Raw genomic sequence first — 24,115 nt, forward strand, 5'->3', positions numbered from 1 at the left:
TTATTTTAAAAAGAAATATATTTAGGCTAATTCTTTTTAGTACTTTTTAGTGTTGTTCTTGATATCGCATACAAAAGCTTGTTAGCGCATGTCATATCGTGTAATTATATTTAAAAGTAAAACAAAACCGTTCCAAAACGACGTTAAACTCTTAAGAGAACTTCAGAAACGTAAGAGGTTCAGTTGCACAAGCAAGCATGATTAATTTTAACAGAGACACGAAGCTGCTGCTCTAAAGAACCAGCTCTGAAGAAGGGAGACGATCTGCGGATCTAAAGATCAACACTTAACACGACGACTACAAAAAAGGTAAAGAAAATGGAAAGAACTTACCGAAACGAGCACAGCAAACAAGACAGTTGCACGGAAGAAACTGGCTTGAAGTAAAAAATGTTGACCCATAGTGGCAAAAAAACAAACCGAAAGATTTATGTCATTTCATAATTTGGTTAATTTCTCACAGACTTTGGTATCTAGAAGAACTGTTTCTATCGCGCAAGATGAAAACGCTGCTGAGGTGCGATGCTGCTCATTCTTGCTTCAGGTGCTTCTGAACTTTTCTCATCTCTTGACTCTCTCTTTCTCTTCACTGAGTGATGGGGGCGGGACGAAACGATTAGCCCCGCCCCCGTGGTGTCTTCGGCTTTTACCAGATATTAACTTTTAGAACATCACCAGCGGACGTTCACCCTTTCTAAAATCCTTTTGCAGGCGTCAGAGCAGGCAAGGGAGGTTGAACCTTCACAAAAATAACCTTTGCTGTAATCAGTTTACCACGAATGTGTGTCCAGAATTCAGATGCATCTAAAACTTTTTTCTATAACCCTTTAAGTCAAGTTTTAAATGTGTGTCCAGAATTCAGATGCATCTAAAACTTTTTTTCTATAACCCTTTAAGTGCATTCACTGAGAATGAGAAAAGACTTTGAAATAGCTAATTGCTAAATACAAACCCGATTCCAAAAAAGTTGGGACAATGTACAAATTGTAAGTAAAAAAGGAATGGAATAATTTACAAATCTCATAAACTTATATTTTATTCACAATAGAATATAGATAACATATCAAATGTTGAAAGTGAGACATTTTGAAATGTCATGCCAAATATTGGCTCATTTTGGATTTCATGAGAGCTACACATTCCAAAAAAGTTGGGACAGGTAGCAATAAGAGGCCGGAAAAATTAAATGTACATATAAGGAACAGCTGGAGGACCAATTTGCAACTTATTAGGTCAATTGGCAACATGATTGGGTATAAAAAGAGCCTCTCAGAGTGGCAGAGGCATGGGAAACCATACTGGATTCCCATGATCTTCGGGTCCTTAGACGGCACTGGATCACATACAGGAATGCTACTGTAATGGAAATCACAACATGGGCTCAGGAATACTTCCAGAAAACATTGTCGGTGAACACAATCCACCGTACCATTCGCCATTGCCGGCTAAAACTCTATACGTAGGTCAAAAAAGAAGCCATATATAAACATGATCCAGAAGCGCAGGCGTTTTCTCTGGGCCAAGGCTCATTTAAAATGGACTGTGGCAAAGTGGAAAACTGTTCTGTGATCAGACGAATCAAAATTTGAAGTTCTTTTTGGAAAACTGGGATACCATGTCATCCGGACTAAAGAGGACAAGGACAACCCAAGTTGTTATCAGCGCTCAGTTCAGAAGCCTGCATCTCTGATCGTATGGGGTTGCATGAGTGCATGTGGCATGGGCAGCTTACACATCTGGAAAAACACCATCAATGCTGAAAGGTATATCCAATTCTAGAACAACATATGCTCCCATCCAGACGTCGCCTCTTTCAGGGAAGACCTTGAATTTTCCAACATGACAATGCCAGACCACATACTGCATCAATCACAACATCATGGCTGTGTAGAAGAAGGATCCGGGTACTGAAATGGCCAGCCTGCAGTGCAGATCTTTCACCCATAGAAAACATTTGGCGCATTATAAAGAGGAAGATGTGACAAAGAAGACCTAAGACAGTTGAGCAACTAGAAGCCTATATTAGACAAGAATGGGACAAAATTCCTATTCCTATATAAACATAAACTTGAGCAACTTCTCTCCCCAGTCCCCAGATGTTTGCAGACTGTTATGAAAAGAAGAGGGGATGCCACACAGTGGTAAACATAGCCTTTTCCCAACTTTTTTGAGATGTGTTGATGCCATGAAATTTAAAATCAACTTTTTTTCCCCTTAAAATTATACATTTCCTTATTTTTTTTATTTGATATGTCATCTATGTTGTATTCTGAATAAAATATTGAAATTTGAAACTTCCACATCATTGCATTCTGTTTTTATTCACAATTTGTACAGTGTCCCAACTTTTTGGGAATCGGGTTTGTACAATACTAGCTGTCAGAGTGCAATATAAACTGTGGTTTTAAGACAACAGGTCAAGAAAAACTGAAAATGACGGATCTTAAAACAAGTGAAACTGAACGACAGGTTGACAGAATAGTGACTTGTAGGATGGAAATAACTGCATATGCATAATATTTATAATGTTTGCACATCATTAATTACCAAGAATATTTTAAGATATTAAAGATCAATTATCTGTGTTATCAAGTAGGCTAATAAAGCCTTTGTTTTATCCATCAGTATTAAACCATGCAGTATATAAAAGCTTCCTCAAAAACAAACAAACAAAATCAAAACTGCAACACAATAATCAGTTATCACTTACAAAACCATATGAAACAGTATAGGTTTAAAGAATCAACATCAGTCAAAAAGTTGGCCTGTGTGAACTCTGTTTAAATGACAAGTGAAGCCTAAGCCAGACACTAGTTGCTGATTAGAAAAATGACACAACATTAGGGCTACAATATCATAATACTAATTATTTTTTGTTAGTGGCAATTTTGTGAGTAACCTAAGAAATCAAGACTAGCAGCACCCTCCCATGACAGATTTGCACCTCACAGCATTTCACACAACACTTATTTCAAAGCTTGCTTAAAAATAAAATCTTGCTAACCATCTAAATATTAATAGTTCTTTAAATCTTTGTTATAAAAAAACGTAATTAGTTCATTGTGCATTTGTGAGTATTGTCTGATTAGCAGTGTTGTGAACTTTAACAGTATTTTTGTTGCAAAGTTCATTGAACTATAGTGTCATAATACTTAGCCCAGCAGTTCAGCCTTCCTGTTTGTCATTTCAAAAAGAAAGCCTCATAATATATCAATCCAAAGGCCCTTCCAAGCATCAGATCACATTAGGAAATAATCCAGATAATCAAGAATTCACTAACTCCCCCGCCCCCCACAACTGTAAGTTACTTTTTGTTTCAGCTGAACAGTTCAGCAGCAATCTTGATGATTTGGTACATCAGCCCCATAACAGTGTTTCTTTGTAAATGCTTGTGGGCGCAGTTTGCTCTGCTTTGTGTTTCACTGTTCCCTGTGTTGCAACAGTTTTTCTTTTTTAGGGGGGCTCTCAGTCCTGTTCAGTGAACTATGCAGTCTCCTGGGTAACAGAAAGCAAGAAAGAGTAGGCCAAACACAATGACTAAACAGGAAGTGGTCATACATACAGATCGCTGGTGGATGAAACACTGAAACTCTTATCTCCCCGCTCACAATAGAAGTGTCTTTTTTTACCACAATGATCACAGCACTAAACGCTTTTTAAACTCTAACTTCCTTTGCAAAATATGGGTGAAAATTTCTAGTGTTAAATCTAGTCTGTAAAAGCTTGATTACATATCTTTCGAGCCTAAGTGTAAATTTTAACAATGTTTTAAACAACAACAAAAGCTAATTAGTGTTGCAAAACTTGCCACAACAGTTGTAAGTGCTTGGCTTTAGTATGTTTTTTATTTTTTTTTATTGTTATGCGGTTGTAGCTTGTTCTGGGTAATTATTTACTGGTACAGAATAGTTCAGTTATGATATTCAGGTTCCTCATTCAATGTATATCTATGCTATGTAATTTTCACATATAAATCTATATAAGTAATAGCACACTGCTAAATTTGAGGACTCATGGTGCGGAACGAGGTTAGGGAATTAGGGACATGTTCAAGTATCAGCAAAAAGTGCATAACAGTGTGTGTTTGGGGATACATTTAATATTATGTGGAAAAGTTTTAAATGTCATCTAAGGGAAACAGCGAACCAGTTCTTGAAAACAGAGGATCTTTGCTTTCCAATGAAATAAGCTTGAACATAGGATTTATTTGTATAAGTTTAAGTAGACCTAAAGTTAGGTTCTGTCAGGACAGTATATATGCCACCCCTACCACAGAAGCAGAAGCTATACTAACCACAACCAACCTATCTGTCTTTTTCTCACAGCAGCAGCCATACCAGCTTCCACCACTCCAACAGTAGCACCAACCACACCAACCTCCGTAAAGAAATACCACCTAAGCAACAGAAATAATTTATAATTATGAGTTAGATTCACACAGCACTTTAGAGTCTCATAATCAACGAGATACCAAAATTATACAGTAATAGAGTTACCCAAGGCCTCCAAAACTCATGCTGCATTTGCGTATGATGACCACAGGCGGCGCTGTTGACGTGTATCAACCCTGGACTGTAAAAGGTATCAACAATGCAGGCTATAGTTAAGCACCACTAGATGGAAGCAGGTACTTGTAGAATATGCAGTCATTGGGTTTTGAAGACATTGAAAAATATGAGAAATAAGGAACTGAAAGAAAGAAAGAAAGAAAGAAAGAAAGAAAGAAAGAAAGAAAGAAAAAGAATTTTGTAATTTTGTCAGATTCACAAACTGTGACAGACCCTCTTTTCGGAGGTGCAAAACATCCAGTACGTGCTTGCATTTGCTTTAGGAAATGACGCAGTTGCTAATGTGAGTGCTGAGGGGACTGGAGAGAGGAGAGGGCACTAAAGCGCATCCTTCTCCATCCCATTCTACCCCGAGACACGTTGCCTAGGTTACATCTCCAGCTGCCACCTGAAGCGAAGCATCGCACCATCCGCCTCGCGAAACAAAAGACAGTACTTCACACGTCAACACCTATTGAAAAGCACACAAAAGGGATCTCACGAAACAAAAATATACTCGGAAGAGAGAGACGGAGCATATTAAGCCACGCACGCACTCAGACCCTCCTCATTTAGTGATTGTCAGTGGAGAGAGGCGGGCTCATATGGAGGAGGGCCGCTGCTCGGCTCTGCAGCGACTGCAGCGTCTCCCGCTGCCTGCTCTTCCTCCGCGCGCGTCTCCGCGAGCGCTGTGATGTGAATATTAATGATGCTGCGCGAATCTCCGCGCTCATTTCCACAGCTTTCGCCCATCTGAGAGGTAAGAGCGCATCCGTGTTTTCCCGTCTTCGGTGCGGTTTGCATTATTATTCAGTGTCCATCTCATGCCGTGGAAGCGCGCGTCGTGTTTTTGAGGATGCTCAGTAGACGCAGTGTTGTTCTCAATGAAGAGGCGAAGCGAGTCAATGAGCGAGGTCTTTCTGTATGGAGCCTGTACGCATATTTATACTGGCTGTTTCGTTCTTAAAACTCCCTCACCTTTGGGATGTGTCATTCAAGCTATCACAAGTAAACAACTGGTGGTCTTTAGTTGGTGAACACAGTGACTGGTGGTCAGTTGAAGGAAATGGTCTTTATGTTTATGGGGACGAAAAACAGATGTACTTGTCAGTATGTTTATAGACAATTTCTCAGAACCCATTGGATGGATTTTTGGGAGATAGAGGGATGCATTTGTGATCCTTAAATGGCATTCAACAAGTGTAGACTATCTCATTCTGCTATGTGCCTGTTATTCTCCAGATAGGTTACCATCCTGTGTGTGTGTGTGTGTGTGTGTGTGTGTGTGTGTGTGTGTGTGTGTGTGTGTGTGTGTGTGTGTGTAACTGATTGCTTGCCTATGTGTGTGGGGGCTCTATGCAGTCAGACTATTATATTTTGTTGGAATAATTCAGACTTTGGGTCAATGTAATCTATTAGTGCAGGAATTATTTTTAGAGGTTTGCTTTTAGTCAGTGTGTTAAGCCAATGAGACTTATATTGCATGGGGAGGGAGACTGGTCCAAATAATCCTCTGCCCATGATTTCAGTCTCTCTCGCTCTCACTCCCTCTCTCGCTCTTTCTCTCCCATCTGTGGCCCTGTCTTTGTCATTTCTTTCTCTGAAATGTATACAACCAGTTAATCACATCAGCTATGCGTTTCAGAGGTGGAGAACGAGACGGAGAGGTGGGTTTTTTGGAACTCCCATTCATGGAAATCCAAAGATGCAGCGCAATAATGGGCCCAGTCTGCAGAAAAAAAACAAACAATGATTTAACTCATCCAGCATAAAGCGTAATCCTCTTATAGGGGAAAGCACAATGAAACACCGGCCCTATAGTGTAGTGCTGCTGTTAAGCAGGTAATCTCTCTCTCTCTCTTGCACTCTGTTCTCTTTCATCAACAATATTAATATAGAAAAATCAGTATTTCCATTAGTTAATTAATTGCAATTATTTCTGACACATACTCCTAATGTGTCCGAAATAAAAGGCCAACAGTAATTGCTGTCCATTGTTGTTGTTAAAAGTGTTGCTGACATATTAACTTTGTTTTAATCTCAGACTATAGTTCATCATAATGTGTAGGATGTAGAGTCTGCCTTATTTTACAGTGTGGAGGCCGTGGAATATGTCTATGTTTAGTTTATGCTGTTAATGTGTGTTCGTGTGTGGAGTTTCGGGTTGGCTAGCTAGAAATTGTGGCTTTAAAAAGCTCAGTAATGAATTTGCATCTCAGTGGAAACTCTGCGAAAAATGGATTTCGTATTTGTTTCAAACACAAAAGGGAGGAAATGCCTATAAATGTTGCAGGAGCCAGATGGGAACTGTGTTTCTCCTTTTTATTCCACTATGGATTGTGACTGCTGCATGGGTCCTTTGCATGTCTGTGTGTGTGGGTGTAAGAGTGTGTATATCTGTGTGTGGAGCGGGGTGTTGATTGTGGTTCTATATAAACCGTTTGCTGCTGAGTGTATTTGTTTCCATGGTTACCCCCATGCCAATGTAGATCACGTCATCACCAGGCCAGACCTCTGCAGCTATTGTTTACTGATCGTTGAGGAGAAGACTAAATGTGTGTTCGGCTTTTAGATACGTTCCCCAAAGACCTTAAGTTCTTCATTGTTTTTTTGTCTAGCCTGTTGCTTATACTGCGTTTGATTCCTGGATGTCTTGCTTGGATTCATGTTTGCTGCTATATTTTGACCACCTGTCATTTTGCTGTGATAGACACACATGGAAGGCTATTTATTCGAAACCACTCAGTGACTCCTGTTGGTTGACTTGGCACGCAGCGTCCTCTGCTTGTATCGCCATCTGTGGCGCTCCGTACAGAGCTGCATGAGTAAGAATGATCATCTACTGCTACAGTATATATATTGACATTTTAATGCAATGCAAATAATTTCTATTTTCCTCTTTTTTCTTCTCACTACTCCTAGTTTGTTTTAGGCCCCGAGAGAGGTGTTTGTCACTGTCATGTGAGCCTAACTTTGCTTTTTTATACAGTAAGTTTTTTATTGTTTCTTTATGAATTATGTCTGTTTTTATTTTATTTTATTTTTTTCACAAAGAGAATATTTTGGATTGTGGTGTGGTTTATGATTCTTTTGTATATACACATCACTAGCACACAAGTGTTTTTAGTTTGTCTTAACAAAAGTCAAGTTTTAATAATAAAGATACGTATGTAAATATATTTAAATATAAAAACAGCTAAAATAATAGTAATAAGATATATTCATTTAAGTAACAAATTCATTATTGTTGTGTATGTGCAGTGTAGTTCATTAAGAAAGGAACTGAGGTTGTAATTTTAAAATCTGATGTTTTACATGTGTGAAAATTAAAAGAGCAACACATATTTTTTATTTATTAGGCTTAACATAAATTAAGCTAAGTTTAATTTAAAAAAATAAGTTAACCTTCAGTAAGAAGAAGCAATACTTTTATTCAGCAAGATTGTATAAATTGTTCAAAAGTGTCAGTAGAGACAGATAAATGCTGTTCTTTTGAACTTTCTATTCATCAAAGAATGCAGCAAAATTCTATCAAGTTTTCTACAAAACTAATCAGCAGCACAACTATTTTTAACATTGATGATAATAATAAATGTTTCATTAACATCAAATTAGCTTATTACTATGATTTCTGAAGGATCATGTGATACTGAAGATTAGATTATACATTTTAAATTGTAACTGTATTTCACAATATTAGTGTTTTACTGTATTTTTGATCAAATAAAAGCAGCCTGACCATAAGAGACTTCTTTCTGAAACATTAAAAAATCTTACAGACTCCACACTTTGAATAATAGTGCTGTGTAGTTATCACTGACAAATGAATGCCGTTTGTAAAATATTAAATTCTGATGTATTACATCTATAAAAATGAAGACACCATTATATGAGGATAAATGAAAACATTCAGGCTTATCATAGTGATAAAAAACACTTTTGCTGAGTTATTATTGAATTCTTTGTGGAGAGTAGAGGACACAGAGGTTATCAAATCATTTAAGAACAAAAACATATAGTTTTCCTTATTAATATTTAGTTCATGGCCCATTTCATCCTTGGTTTCATTCAGATACCTGCCTGCAAAGGCTGTTTTTTCTTCATCTCTCCGTTATACAGTTTGTGGCTGGGATTTGAATGCCGACTGAGCAAGTGGCATGAGATGATTATGCTTAGGTTTGATGAAAGACAATCTGTGAAGGGTGTGTACTTGTGTGTGTGTGTGCGTGTATATCCTTCAACACAGCGATCTCTTCTCTTTATAGCTCATTCTGATAATTCAAGAGCATCCAGCTGCAGCATGAATAGAGCATAGGAATAAATAAATTAATAATATTCATCAGAGAAGAGAGGTAAAAGAAGAAGGGGGAGTTAAAGATGGATAAAGGTGAAATGGATAGAAGAAAACAATTCACAGATGAGGGTCAGAAGTATGCAGAGAGTGGGGTAAACATTAAAGAAAGATGAAAGCAGAAAGAAATAGGGAAACGAAGAGAGGAAAGGAGAAATCCAGAGACGAGAAGTGATGAGATGAGGGTCAGAGAGAGATAAAGGAGTGAAAGAAAGGGGGACGGGTGTGTTTGTTGCTGAAGTGACTGTTTTTCTTGTAAATGCAGCCTCAGTGTTTGTGTTTGTGTGTGTGTGTGTGTGTGTGTGTGTGTGTGTGTGTGTGTGTGTGTGTGTGTGTGTGTGTGTGTGTGTGTGTGTGTGTGTGTGTGTGTGTGTGGAGCTGGAGTATTGATCAGAGTGATCCACTCCAGCACTGAATGTTGACTCTGCACTGTCTGACTTTTTGCTTGTACACACAGTACATACATATACAGTATACAGCGGGTAAAATAAGTATTGAACACATCACCATTTTTCTCAGTAAACATATTTCTAAAGGTGCTGTTGACATGAAATTTTCACCAGGGGCCCGTTCTTGGTAGGTCCATAACTCAGTTAGCTGGATTTGATTGTTGACGATTTGGCATGATCTTGGATTATTTGTTTCTTCAAAGCTCATCCAGGAGTTGCTGTTATAGCAACAGGTCCGTAAGCTTAAACCTGCTCAGGAGCAGGTTTATTTAATATAAACAGGATTAGAGTGCAAATTTTTAAGCAGAATTGATACTTAAAATCTCTCTGCTACCACCAATACTTTATTACAAGAGTATCCTACTGATCCAGGGACAATAATTTGAAATAATAATCATTTAAAAATTTATTTAAAGGTAATATAATAATTTTGTGTAGTCTTTAATACTATAGACAGTTTTGTTCACTGAAAGATTTATTCATCATAAAATAAATACTTCATAATTGTAAATACAGATAATGTAGAGTCGTGCATTAATTTTAGTGATGACAGATATTATGGGAGTGGCTTGATGGAGCGGAGGAGATGCAGATAACATGATCTTGACCCTTAAGAAACTTTAATTAATGCTGTCACGTAGCATATCTGTTCAAATATAAAATTAAATGAATTGCTAATTACTGCATTGAAATATAAATGTAAAGCCTGTACAAATATTAGAAATCATGAATATAGATAATTAGGAATCATGTAAAAAAAATTAAATAAAATAAAAACAGTGCACATTTCATTTATCTATTATAACATTTATGTAGTTTTGTTCGCTTGGATGTTTCCTTATAAAAGTCCAGAAATTTGTCAAGTTTTTCTTCAGGTGTCTTATTTAATTATATGATGTCATTACATTGTTGTCTTGCCACCAGCCAATCAGTGCATTGCTGATCGTGGTTTCGAGTTTCGATACATAACCCCTTTTATACCAACCCATGAACACACAATTATCTCAGATATCCCAATCCAGCCATACTAAACATCATCAACAGGTGTGTTTGAAGAACCGAATTAACCAGATCCTGATTATAAAGTAGAATGACACAGGGAAAAGGTATTGAACACATAAAGAAAGGGAGGTGCAAAAGGCATGGAAAGCCAAGACACCAGCAGAAATGTATCAGTAATTAGAAAACAATCCTGCCCCAAGTCAGTGGAAATTAATATTAGTTGGTTTAGTCCCAATTGATGGCCTATAAAAAGGTGTCTCATGACCAATGATGGGTAAAAGCAAAGAGCTTTCTCAAGACCTTCGCAACCCTAATGTTGCAAAATATACTAATGGCATTGGTTACAGAAGTATTTCTATACTTCTGAATGTTCCAGTGAACACTGTTGGACCATAATCTGGAAGTGAAAAGAACATAATTTCACCATAAACCGGCCACGACCAGGTGCTCCTCGCAAGATTTCTGACAGAGCAGTGAAAAAAATTATCATAAGAGTTTTCTAAGAGCCAAGGACCACTTGTGGAGATCTTCAGAAAGACCTGGAATTAACAGGTACAATTGTTTCAAAGAAAATAATAAGTAATGCACTCAACCACCGTGGCTTGTATACACACTCACCACGCAAGACTCCATTGCTGAAGAAAAAGCCTGAAACAGGTGATGAAGATGAAACAAGGGTGGACATTTCAGGAAGACAATGATCCCAAACACAGCCAAGGAAACTCTTAATTGGTTTCAGAGAAAGTAAAGCTGCTAGAATGGCCCAGCCAATCACCTGACTTGAATCCAATAGAAAATCTATGGAAAGGACTACAGATCAGAGTTCATAGAAGAGGCCCATGAAACCTTCAAGACTTGAAGGCTGATTGTGTGGAAAAATGGGCCAAAATCACACCTGAGCAATGCATGCCACTAGTTTCTCCGTACAGGAGGCGTCTTGAAGCTGTCATTACCAACAAAGTTTTTTGTACAAAGTAATAAATACATTTCAGTAAGCGTTTTCAATACTTTTTCCCTGGGTCATTCCATTTTATTACACAGAACGTAATCTCTGAACTTATTTGTTTTTCTTTCTTTGTATTTATGGATTACTTGTGTTGTTACCGACATCTGGTGAAAATTTCATGCCATCAGCACCTTCAGAAATATATTTACTGAGAAAAATGGTGACGCGTTCAATACTTATTTTACCTGCTGTACATACATACACACATTATGGTAGTATGGTAACTATATATATACTTTTTGCTTTTACAAAAAGTACACACACACACACACATATACACACACACACATATATATATATATAGATATATATGTGTGTGTGTGTGTGTACTTTATGTAAAAAAATATAAAATATTAGTAAAGTTCTTCAAAACTAAAGTTTTAGAATATTTACATTTACATGAATTAATACAAAATATTTATTATATTTTATAAATTAAAATGGTCACTGTTTAGGACAAAGATTAATGTATCGCAAATTTTATTAATTTTATTTTCCTAAATTAACTAGTATTTTACATATCATTTATCAAAGTAAAGCATTGTAGGTACTTTTTAAATTTAATGTAATATCTATTTAATATTCCAGCAAAGCCTTTGACTAATGAATTGATTACTGGGTTCCATTTTCCTTTTTGCATGGACCTATTTATTATGGATTTAACAAAATTGTATTGGCTGGTTTATTCATTGTTGAATCTCAGTTGGAATTTTGTTGAAACTGCTTTAAATTTGACAAAGCTGTGATATTGTACACCTTTCATTTTTGAAAAGTGATAGTCACTATCAGTGCAGAGTGAAGTGTTTAAATATTAAACACAATGTGTCATAAGCATTTCTGCTGTGAAAAAAAGAAAGTGATAAATATTTGATCAGCAGTAACTCTCAAATGATGTGAGAATAAATCAGTTTAAATGAGCTGACTTCAACTTGTGCCTTAACATGCTTTGAAACCCAACAAAAGAATATGGTTCCATATGGTCAATGGTTCTCATTTAATGAACACAAAATAAAGCAGAAGATAACAGTAATCATGCAAAATTAGATGGTGAATGTAATGTAATTAGAGTAACGTTACTCACTGCTGTTCAAACCTCAAATCTTTTCTTAATGCCAACCATTATGGATCTTGTGATAAGACAGTGCTGTTCACACTGTATATGGCATAACACCCCATGTTAGCGTTATGTCCACAGCACTGTCTCATTTGCATAGTCCACCTCTAAATGTGTCATTCCTCCCACAGCAATGGCATGAATTATGAGACAGTACTGCAGAAGCTGTAGTGTACTACTCCGTGATTACATTCAGCTGCATTGCTGTTTGTTCCTGTTTGCACTGAATTAGATGTTCGTTTTGTATTCGCTGTGTATTTTTACATAAATTGTATTATCTTCTAACATGGTTTTCTCTGTGTCTGTTTCAGCTGTTTAAAGACAGGACATTTTAAGAACAGCATGGCAGAAGCCCCCATTGGAGAGGACGCACCCAAAGAGAAGGAGAGTGCCACCCCTCTTACCCACGATCCCCTGCCAGGGGTTGGGGTTGCTCTGTGGGAAAGATTATTGAAAGCAAGTGTTACAGCTGGTGCTTTCCTCCTGATGTACACACTGTCTCAACTCACAGTGAGTTTATGCAAATTTCTCAAATAATTTTTTGACACATACATATCACACTTTATGCAGATGTGCACACCATTAACTATTCATTGATTTGTATTGCTGTATGTGTGAGAGTGTTTCAGTTATGCCTATGTTCTGGTTTTGTCTATAAGTGGCACATTTGGCTTTTAGATGTAATTAAGCAGTTGATCTTTTTGTTTGTCTTTGCGTTTGAATGTGTTTGTGCATACAAGTATAGAAAAACAGGCTGTTCCGGGGTCTGCTGTGATCGACCCTATAGTCAATAACTGCACCGTATGCCTTCCTGTCTGACAAACTGCCAAACAGCTGTGCAAGACTTATGTAGACACATAAACTACCGTTCAAAAATGTGGGGTCAGTACCTTTATACTTTTAATATTCTATTCAGTGAGGCTGCATTATCTTGATCAGAAGTGATAATAAAATAATTTAATGTTTCAAATAAATGCTATTCTTTTGAACTTTCTATTCATCAAAGAATCCTGGAAAATGTATCATGGTTTTATCATGGTATAATGCATTATAATTATTCGTAATGTGCTTTGTATTACATTATATCTTGTCATAAATAAGTATAAGCAAATTTAAAATGCATAGTGTAACAATGAATTGCTAAGCGTTATATTTGTATTAACTGTGGTTACTATTATTGGTGTAACTATTCATGAGATTGTACAATGAATTATAAGGTGCATTACAAGGTATAATTAATGCATCAAAACTACTTTTATAATGCATTATACATAAAAGCTTTAAGCAAAATTTGCAGCTTTGCAGATTTCTGAAGGATTGTGCAACACTGAAGACTGGAGTAATGGCTGCTGAAAAATCAGCTTTGCAATCACAGGAATTAATTACATTTTAAAAAAAACATGAAAATAGGAAACAGTTATTATAATTTGTATTAATATTTCACAATATTACTGTTTTTACTATTTGATCAAATAAATGTAGCATTGAACACAAGACACTTCTTTCAAAAACAATACTAAGAAATCTTGCCAATCCTAAACTTTTGAACGGTAGTCTATTTGCAAAAAATAATCATTTATTAATTTGAAACACATTTAGTCATTCATATCCAATGTCTCATATCTTTCTTTGCCACCCCTAGTTGTTGATATGTAAGTCACTGTTGTGTTTTGAAGGGTTGGTGTGTAATAATAAGTGTGTTTTGTTAATGTGTTCAGGGTTTGTGGGTCCTTTACATGCTGAATGGATACATGCCTTTTCCAGCAGCACATAAAGTTTTGGATCTCCTTCAGTACCTTCTCTCCACCAGTGATGCCTATGATCAACAGGTAATAGAGCTAGAACTGAAATATCTTCTCTGATGTGAAAGAGAATTTTATATCATATGTTGTTCATCGTCTGCAGATGGAGATATGGAGGGTGGAAAGCTTGTTACCCCTCATTGCTACACTCTTCTTAGGTGTAGTCATCCTTGGTACTGGAGTGAGTATGTTCTTTATGTTTTTGCCTTTTTGTTACTCGGAGCTTTAGTTTCACCTGTTTTTAAAATAACTTGTATAACTGCACTACAGCATGCGCTCGTTGTAAAGTGTTGCCGCAGCTGATTTGAAACGAGCATGCATTTGTTCCTTTGTGTAAAGCTTGAACTTTCCTTTCTCCCCCCACTTGCTGTCACAACAGACGCTGTTCTGCATTAAAACCCTGGTGCCTGGCAACCCATCTTGCTTCCCTGACGACCGTCGTCAGTCCATGAGCAGGCAGCCCTCCTTTACATATTCAGAATGGACAGATGCTAAACAGGAGGATTTCTACGAGCTGGATGCTGTTCCGGAGACACCCGTGTTTGACTGCTTTATGGACATGAAGACCGAAGCTGACCCTGTCACTCTCTCTGTCAAACCTGTAGGCTTGCAGGAAAGGTAAGAAAATCACATCTGTATGCATTGCATTTGATGTATATTACATTGCTGGATTGGCAATCTGATATACCGAGCATTTTCCCAGCGGGTCAATGCACTTTTGTCCGATACAGTGTTTTTTTTTCCAAGGACTGGCTTCAGCTATGTGCAAGTATGCTAAAAGACAGTCAGTTCCCTTCATTGATACATTTATATAAACCCCCATGCATTTTGAGCATCGTGAAAAGTGAGCTTGCTGTGCTCTACAGAATTTTCTTTGCTAGCGCATCTATTCTTGTGTCCTGACTCTGGTCTTTGTTAACAGAGTGTCTTCAGAAACTTTTTGAAGGCATTTTTATCTTATATCTTTGTAAGCACAGCTGCTTTGTTTACAATGGTAACCAAGATAACGTTTTATCACTGCTGTTCCATAAGCGCCACCTGCTGTCAGAGAGTAAATTTGCATTTTTAGCATATCTTCACAAAGCAGGAGTCAGAACATTCTGTTTGCTTGAAATCTTGAAATTGTACAACCAAATTAAAATATATAAAAAATAACTGCCCATGCATCTTTGGTTTGTGATTAAAATTCAGTGGTCGCCTCTAATTTCTAATGGCAACAGACTTTTTAAGGCCAGTTCGGCCTGTAATAGAGTAAATAAACATCTTATTCACATACTCTTTCATTCTTTCTTGTCTTTTGCTTAAAGAAAAAAAATACACACATATGTGAGCCTGGACCACAAAACCAATCTTAAGTAGCAACGATATACAGTATTTGTAGCAATAGCCAAAAATACATTGTATGGGTCAAAATGATAGATTTTTCTTTTATGCCAATCATTAGGATATTAAGTAAAGATCATGCTCCATGAAGATATTTTGTACATTTCCGAATGTAAATATATCAATTTATTTTTCAGTTCGTAATATGCATTGCTAAGGACTTCATTTAGACATCTTTACATCCGATTTTCTTTGCACCCTCAGATTCCAGATATTTAAATAGCTGTATCTCTGCTAAATATTGCCCTATCATAACAAACCATACAATAATGGAAAGCTTATTTATATGATGTATAAATCTTCATTTTTATGACTGGTTTTCTGGTCCAGGGTCACATTTATGTATACAAGGGTGCACATAAGTGGTACACAGTTGCACATGCATGACCAAAATAAAACATACGCTGTGTAAATTACTTCAGACCGCTCATTTTTTTACCAACATGGTTGACAGCTGTTGATGCACAATTACCATTTTAGATCGACACACTGTAATACTGTATAAGATTTCTATTCAAACTGAAAGCATAAGCAACCCACCAAAATAAAATATTGCTGATTTGAAGTTTGAAAATGATGAAAATTCAATAAAAAAATAAACATCAACATTTTGTTTTGAAAGGTGCTGTATGTAGGCTTGACACGGAGTGGTTGAACTAGGTATTGCAGTTCAAATTCAAAATATTGGAGAGGGTCTTTTTCACCCGGCCCCTCCTCCTCAGACTTGACACACAAGCAGGTTGCCAGATTGATGACACAAACAGGAACAAGCGCACTTGACGGTGAATGAAATGAAATACACTGTGGTGCCGAAATACAATTGGGTAAACTGGAAGTGGGCGGGTTTCACAAACCAAAACTGACGGCACAAAAAGAAAAAAAAAGATGTTAACAGCATATATTTATTATGGTATTTTTAATGAGCCATACCTCTATCATAAAATATATAGTAGTACAGGTGGACCAAAAAATGGCCTATTATTATTTATTTTTTTTTTTTATGTCACCCAGTCCAGCCCCTGTCTACATTCTATGAAATATATTTATGTTGTTGACCAAAAACTGGGCTGATTTTTGCAGTCCAGCCCTGTTACATTTTAAATATTCTTGTGCTTTTAGTTCATGAGCCCTGTTACATTCTATAAATAATTTGTTGTTGTTTGCTTTTAGAATATTCTTGTGATGGTTGATGGTGGAAAGGCTAACCACTTGTGTCAAGTTAAACATGGAAAAGCAATTGTTTAATATTTAATCGCAACTTTAAATAAATATTTTAACACAGATGAATTCTCTTATCATGTATTCAGAATTTCATATCCTAAAGTGCATAAATCAGAAACTACTATAAAAAGAAAAGTAGTCAAAGTAGTCGTGACCTGTTTGCACTAATTTGACTAATTTTAAGTTTTAATAAAGAACCTGAAAAGGCTTTAGCCCTTGAAAAATTCTGAATGCATCTGAATTTATATTGTATATTCAAATGACATTGTCACACAAACTCTGTTGTGATTTTCAGGAGAGGTTCTAACGTGTCGCTGACGTTGGACATGTGCACCCCTGGTACTACAGAGCCCTATGGAGCGCTGCTGTCCCCTAGAGAGCAGAGCACACATGAATACCTGCAGAACGCATCCAACCTGCTCACCCCCGAGCAGCTGCACAAGCGTGCACTGGACGACGCTGCACTGCAGGCCGAGTTCTATGTGAGTGCCACTCACAGTAACATTCACCTACAATATAAAACAGTGATCGTAACATGACAGCACTTCTCATCTTGTGCATCTGGTGGAAACAGGAAACACCCATGAACTTCGTGGACCCTAAAGAATACAATTTTCCTGGCGTGGTGAGGAAGAATCGCTACAAAACCATACTACCAAGTGTGTATTAATACTCTGTGTATAGTAAAATGTGTAAATGGCTGATGAGGTTTGTTCCTAATGATATTGGCATGTCTTTGCATTTGTAAGATCTTAACTCTAAATTGCAGACACACATAGCAGAGTTTGCTTAAAAGCAAAAGAGGAAGGTGATTTTCTCAGCACCTACATCAACGCTAATTATTTGAAGGTGAGTATGTGTTAGCGTCAAATGGAAATCTTATTTTGCATATTGATGTAAGCTGTGATGTGTTCATTTTCAATGAACCAAATAAATTAGTTTGTGATGAAACAACCACGTTTTTAGAGTTGTTAATCATTTAGCATTGTCCAAAAATGGTTTCATTTGTTTGCTATATTTCTGTAACTTTCTGTCATTTGTCATCTAAGTTAAGGTAATAAATATATGAGCCCTATGTCATAGCTTTGATGACTCACAAACTATTAGGAGACTGCATAATGTTTGAAAAATAATAATTTGATGTGGTTTTGCAAATGTGTGCAGTATTTCTGATCACATAGAAATGTAACAGGCTGAAAAGTTAAGGCCCTCTAATCAATCAGCCATATAAGGTTGTTCAAATGTTCTTCTTTTTTTCTTTAGGGCTATGGAGGGAAAGAAAAGGCTTACATTGCTACACAGGGTCCAACTGTAAACACAGTGGGAGATTTCTGGAGGATGGTTTGGCAGGAGCGCTGTCCCATTATTGTCATGATCACCAACATTGAAGAAAAAAATGAGGTCTTATATATACACACATATATCACATGATTGGGAGGAAATATTCTTTCATGCTGAGCAATTAAACATCTTTGAGATATTTGAATAATTAATATGTATTCTCTCCTTAATTATCAGGGTAAAGTAAACTTGAATTAACACTAAATGGTTCTTCTTGTCCAACCCCTAGTACTGTCACTATACGATACTTAGCACAAACTCAGGATGAACATCAAACTACTTATCATTTTCTCAAATGTTAATTTGTAACTCTAGGTATTTTGCAGAAGTCAAAAAGTAAATAAAGACACCAGGGTTGAGGTGATTTTGACTTCACATACCTTGAAATATTTAGAGTCATCAGAAATCATGAATGGAATTTTTCTGAACAGTTTTAAATTGGGCTTTGATGGACTGAATAAAACATATATTACATATGAATCAAATAAAAAAATGTGTGTGTGTCCTACAGAAATGCACAGAATACTGGCCAGAGGACAGTGTCATCTGTGAAGATATCGAGATCACTGTCAAACTGGTCATCCAGGCAGATGACTACAGTCTAAGGATTTTCACTGTGAAGGTTTGTTTTGCGTTTGAGTGTGAGTGTTCATTTGATTATGTCTAGGACGCTTATGTTGAAAAGTTCAAATAACTGACGTGCATTTTTAGTGTTTTATATGCAAATTAATAACTAAAGGAGTCTTAATGTATTAACTTATTTAATTTTATCTGTTACATTTTTACCAAAAATATGGCAAAATGATACTAACTGAAAGAATGGAATTTGGACACATTTCAAAGTTGTGCCGAAAGCTGAGTCTAGGAAGGCTGTGTCTTGGTATTTTTTTGGTCTATTGAAACTAAATCTGACATATGTTATTGTGACTGTGCCTGAGGGTACCCGAGCAGTTTGGTGACAGTGCCACCTATAGGTTAATGTTTCATTACAAAATTGCAGCAACTTTGAATTTGTTCATAGCCCATGAAAGACAAGACAACTGACTGTTTTATATTTTGCATCCTCTTTGAAACTAGAATTCAGAGACCAAAAAAAGTGAAATTTGAGAATGCAGATTACGTGGTTTTTAAAAGCCATCACTTTTTAAAAAGTAATTTCTACAATTACAAATACAATTTCTTTATTCAGTTTCATGTAGACATTACAATGCAGTATAACTAATAAAGACAAGACTAATATTTATATAAGAGTCTAACCTTCTAATAGTCTGTGTGAAAGACAAGAAAGATGAGATTTCGCTTCTGTTTTCTACTGTTTCCACTGGAGGCATGGCTGTCATGGCGACAAATATTCTTAGCAATGCAGTGTTTCACGTAATTGAAGGAAATATAGTTAATCACAAAATCTGTGTAGAATATCTTAAAGATATATGTCAAAGAATGTGTATATGTGTTAGAATGGGCATCAGTTGATATGATGCATATATGATGTTGGAGATTACCAACCTGATAATCATTTACCCTGATAATATTTCAACAGTCATGTTTAATGTGTCTTATCTCTCAGTTGTTTGGAATTGGAACTAGACATTTGTGAATATCAGTCAAATGGGTTTGCAAAAAGATTTTAAATTGTTCTTGATTCAGTTGAATTCATCTGAACAGAACCCCAGTACTGATGAAGGCTAGAAACGCTCCTGTGTATACATGTGTGTTAAGCCGGGTACACACTCTATGTGATTTATGAGTGCTTTACAACTGTATGAACAGGATCCCAAGTATAAGCCATGTTACACAGGAATTTCAGTTGTCAGACTGTATAACAGTCAAGTCTCAAGGCATAGACATAGGATTTACATTGTCAATCCGTGACATGTTTTGTGACGGTGATGTGTGTGGAGCAAAGTTTGGTTTTTTTCTGTGCTCCTAAAGGTTCTTGATGTCACAGTTGTCACAGGAGAAGCCATACTGCAGGACTGTGCCTCAAAACTTTTGACAGAACTTCATCAGATTGCAATGGTCATCCATCGGCTTTCAGCACACGTTAAACTAGTGATCAGAGGCTACAGCATTTGACCTTGAATAAGAGGAATCTTGCAGGATTTTTCCCAGATGGCCAAAAGAAATTTGTAGAGTGTGCACCTGGCTTTACTGAACTGTAAATGTTTAGTTGGTGAATGTTTGTGTGTGTAGAGTGAGGGTGAGGAGCGTACTCTCAGACAGTACTGGTACACATCCTGGCCAGATCAGAAAACTCCAGACAAGGCCCCGCCTCTTTTGGATTTGGTTAGGGAAGTGGAGGAAGCGAGGAAACAGGCTCCGCCCAACAGTGGCCCTGTCATTGTCCACTGCAGGTAACACACACTTTTCAAAAAAGTTGTTAAAGTGACAGTAAGAAGATAAAGCTAATATATTTAAACACCGTTTTCTCTATTCTTAGTGCAGGGATTGGACGCACTGGCTGTTTCATTGCTACCTCTATCTTGTGCCAGCAGCTAAGCAATGAAGGGGTGGTTGACATCCTGAAGACTACTAGCCAGTTACGCTTGGACAGGTAACATCAAGATATACTGTACATCCTTTGAAACACAAGTGTCAGTTTGAGTTGAGACAGCAGCAGAATAAATGTTAGCTGTTTGGTATCCGGGGCAACCTTAAGTCATAGAGAAAAATCCTAGCAAGACCTGTTGGTGTTACATTAGGCTATTGTTAAGTGCCAAGTTGCACTGCTAGATGCTATTAAAGGAATAGTTCATCCAAAACTGAAAATTCTGTCATTAATTACTCACCCTCATGTCTATCCAAACCCGTAAGACTGTTCATCTTTGGAATACAAATGAAGATATTTTTGCTTTCTGACCCTGCATAGACAGCAATGTAACTACCACGTTCAAGGCCCAGAAAGGTTGTAAGGACATCGATAAAATAGTCAATGTGTCATCAGTGGTTCAACCGTAATTTTATAAAGCTACGAGAATATATTTTGTGCACAAAGAAAACAAAAATAACTTTATTCAACAATTTCTTCTCTTCCATGCCAGACTTCGACGTGTGTTCCGTCTAGGGGTTGCACGACTACTGATTTCTGCTAGTCGATTACTTATTTAAAAAATACTCGAGTTACTCGACTACTCGTGGTTCATGCTACTGTAAATGAATTGACATTAAATAGTTTTTATCAATAAACGTTTATTAATTAACTAATTATTTAATAGCCTAATGCAACAATTACATAACATATGTTAACTGTCAAAACTTTATAATTATGATGTTACATATTTTAATTTTCATGTAACCAGTATTTGTATCTGTAACTGTCACAAAATTATTAGCATCTGTTTTTGGATAAAACCAGGTGTCGTACAGTTACTTGATGTAACCCCTAGTTCCGTCGCATGCGTGTGCATTTCTCTGCTTGCAAAAACGTCTGTAGTGCGTCTGGGTTTATGTCGGAATCCGGCTCCTGCGTCAGCAGCATCACACACATGTGTCATGGTACTCTCATGAATGGTGGTGGAGATTAACACGGAAGAGAAGAATTGCTAAATAAAGTTATTTTTGTTTGCTTTGCACAGAAAAAGGGGAACTCGTGGCCTAATGGTTAGAGAGTTTGACTCCTAACCCTAAGGTTGTGGGTTCGAGTCTTGGACCGGCAATACCACGACTGAGGTGCCCTTGAGCAAGGCACTGAATCCCCAATGGCTGCCCACTGCTCAGGGTGTGTGTTCACGGTGTGTGTGTGTTTACTGCTGCACTTTGGATGGTTTAAATGCAGAGCATGAATTCTGAGTATGGGTCACCATACTTAGCTGTATGTCACGTCACTTTAAAAAAAAAAAAGTATTCTCGTAGCTTCATGAAATGACGGTTGAACCACTGATGTCACATGGACTTTTTTAATAATATCCCTCCCTACTACAGTATGTTTCTGGGCCTTAAACATGGAAGTTACATTGCTGTCTATGGAGGGTCAGGGAGCTCTCAAATTTCATCAGAAATATCTAAATTTGTGTTCCGAAGATGAAAGAAGGTCTTACAGATTTGGAACAACATGAGGATGAGTAATGCCGCGTTTCCACCTAAATTAACCGAAAGATAACATCAGTCAGCTCGCCTTGGCTACTTCAGTTTTCCTCACTGTGTATTTACAATAAGACGAAATATGATATCAAACACCATCGCCTCCTTTCTTTTTCATTTAAACATATTAATAGCTGCAGAAATGTAGTTCAGGGAAATGTGTAGGCCTATATAGCCTACATTACAAGGAAATTAAATACTATATCAAACAGTATTGCTTCTTTTTATTTTCATTTTAACTTATTAATAGATTAATTGAATAAAGACCAAAGATTACCTGTTAGATTTACCCAAAACAAATTATATTTCATGTTTAACCACTAAAGAGACATCAGAGCCAGCGGCAAATGTCAGAAGGACTAGCCAAGTTGAGACTGTTCTCGTCGGTAAATATAAGCACTGAGCTGCTGATCGCGTCGACCTGATCGTCTTCAAAATAGGCAAACACATTTTTAAATAGGTGCTGTCTTATATTTGCTGTCTACATATTTGAGTTTTAAACAACTACATTCTTGCCTGAAATACTTTTAAAACTACATTTCATGACACAATAACAGTAATATTTTGAAAATTATCCTAAATAAATGGTGGCTGAAATCACAATGCTGCGTGAACTCAACCAATCAGTATGTTTAGCGCCCAAGTCCCGCCCCCGAAAGTTCCGGCCCTTTGAAAAAGTACTACCTTGCCAGCAGGGACTTTCTGAGGGGCAATCTTTTACCCGGAACCCTAGTGGGTAAAGTTCCAGCGGTGAAAACGTGGCATAATTAATGACAGAATTTTCTTTTTTGGGAGAACTCTTTAATCTCTTTAAGTACATTAACAGTTGGTCTCATGTTGTTGTTGCTGTGATTTCAGAGGCGGCATGATCCAGACAGCGGAGCAGTATCAGTTTGTTCATCATGTACTCAGCCTGTATGAAAGACAGCTTCGGGAGACCTCAGAAGAGTAAAGCCTCCATGAGCGCACAACCTTCACACCACTCCTCACAGAGCAGTTGACCTTCATCCAAACTGACCCTCAGTACCTCAAGTCTCATGTCTTCAAACACAACAGAAGTTTTAGGAGCAGACCTTACATTAGATTTTAGCTGAGTCAAATCTTCAATACCTAAATCCCACCAATCAGTTATTAAATATACTTTGTCTTTTTTCTTTACCATAACAGTAACATAAAGAGGTCAGTTATGTCATACACAATTTTGCCTACATAATAACGCTCAGCAGACCATCAGTGCTCAAACGTGACAATGTTTGAATGCGTGCACGCTTCATATGCACACAATAACAAGCAGACACCAAGGCCTCCATCAATGATGTAAATTTAACATTAGGTTTAGGGACCTCCTCAATTTCTGAGCCTACAGATACAGCAATTTTCCATTTACTGCTAAGAATTTTTTACAGGATTTATAACTCAGTGTTAAGATGAGATTTGTAGTGAAGTGTGCGTGTACATTTATGGGTCTTACATGTTGAAAGATCAACCTCTTGGCAATCTGAACATCAGTATGTTTGTGTGTGCATGTGTGTGTGTGAGATAGTGTCACAAAAACAGAAGGGGAGAGAGAGGTACTGTTTACTATGTGTTCGATGATTATCAGACTTTAACTACGGATGTGCGGTTGGGTTGGTCTCTAGAAGAGGTTAGCCTACCACATTTAATACAAAATGGCCTTAATATGTGTCTTTCTGTTCGTACTGGGGTCTGTATGGTTGTGTGTAAATGTTGTCGGGCGGAGCTAAAGGCAGTGTGGTGTTACAGCCTGTCATCGTCTCATTCACTAAGACTGAGAGAGGGACAGAATGATGTACATTTT

General features: G+C 37.1%; 2 protein-coding genes across 6 annotated transcripts in view; one reads left to right on the plus strand and one right to left on the minus strand.

Moving 5' to 3' along the window:
- Window positions 1-576, minus strand: part of LOC109092589 (receptor-type tyrosine-protein phosphatase eta-like) — a 32,384-nt gene extending 31,808 nt beyond the window's left edge. Inside the window, exon 1 of one of the 2 annotated variants that reach the window (XM_042728014.1) lies at window positions 334-576. In XM_042728014.1, coding sequence (XP_042583948.1) covers window positions 334-402 — 69 coding nt within the window. In that variant the 5' untranslated portion in view covers window positions 403-576. The remainder of the gene's footprint in view (window positions 1-333) is intronic. The other variant, XM_042728013.1, reaches the window with a different exon arrangement.
- A 4,335-nt stretch (window positions 577-4,911) lies between these two features.
- ptpn5 (protein tyrosine phosphatase non-receptor type 5) lies at window positions 4,912-24,115 on the plus strand. 4 transcript variants are annotated; one of them, XM_042728016.1, is made up of 15 exons: window positions 4,912-5,307; window positions 7,258-7,372; window positions 7,470-7,535; window positions 12,781-12,979; window positions 14,188-14,298; window positions 14,375-14,452; window positions 14,651-14,889; window positions 17,171-17,357; window positions 17,450-17,534; window positions 17,645-17,724; window positions 18,139-18,276; window positions 18,728-18,838; window positions 20,410-20,570; window positions 20,657-20,770; window positions 23,155-24,115. In XM_042728016.1, the coding sequence occupies exons 4-15, from the start codon at window positions 12,812-12,814 to the stop codon at window positions 23,246-23,248; spliced, it is 1,566 nt and encodes a 521-aa protein (XP_042583950.1). In that variant the 5' UTR covers window positions 4,912-5,307; window positions 7,258-7,372; window positions 7,470-7,535; window positions 12,781-12,811; the 3' UTR covers window positions 23,249-24,115. The 4 variants fall into 4 exon arrangements, with proteins under 4 accessions (XP_042583950.1, XP_042583951.1, XP_042583952.1 ...); XM_042728017.1 differs by lacking the exons at window positions 7,258-7,372; window positions 7,470-7,535; XM_042728018.1 differs by lacking the exons at window positions 4,912-5,307; window positions 7,258-7,372; window positions 7,470-7,535 and adding an exon at window positions 13,210-13,351 and having other exon boundaries at window positions 12,838-12,979.

This window comes from Cyprinus carpio, chromosome B7 (assembly GCF_018340385.1).
Source record: "Cyprinus carpio isolate SPL01 chromosome B7, ASM1834038v1, whole genome shotgun sequence".
Lineage (NCBI taxonomy): Eukaryota > Metazoa > Chordata > Actinopteri > Cypriniformes > Cyprinidae > Cyprinus > Cyprinus carpio.

Excerpts from the sequence above, each read along its gene's own strand:
- ptpn5 (XM_042728016.1), top strand. The coding sequence starts at position 12,812 with ATGGCAGAAGCCCCCATTGGAGAGGACGCACCCAAAGAGAAGGAGAGT. Across the intron at positions 17,535-17,644 it reads CTACAAAACCATACTACCAA|ACACACATAGCAGAGTTTGC; the intron begins GTGTGTATTAAT and ends TCTAAATTGCAG. Across the intron at positions 20,771-23,154 it reads AGCCAGTTACGCTTGGACAG|AGGCGGCATGATCCAGACAG; the intron begins GTAACATCAAGA and ends CTGTGATTTCAG.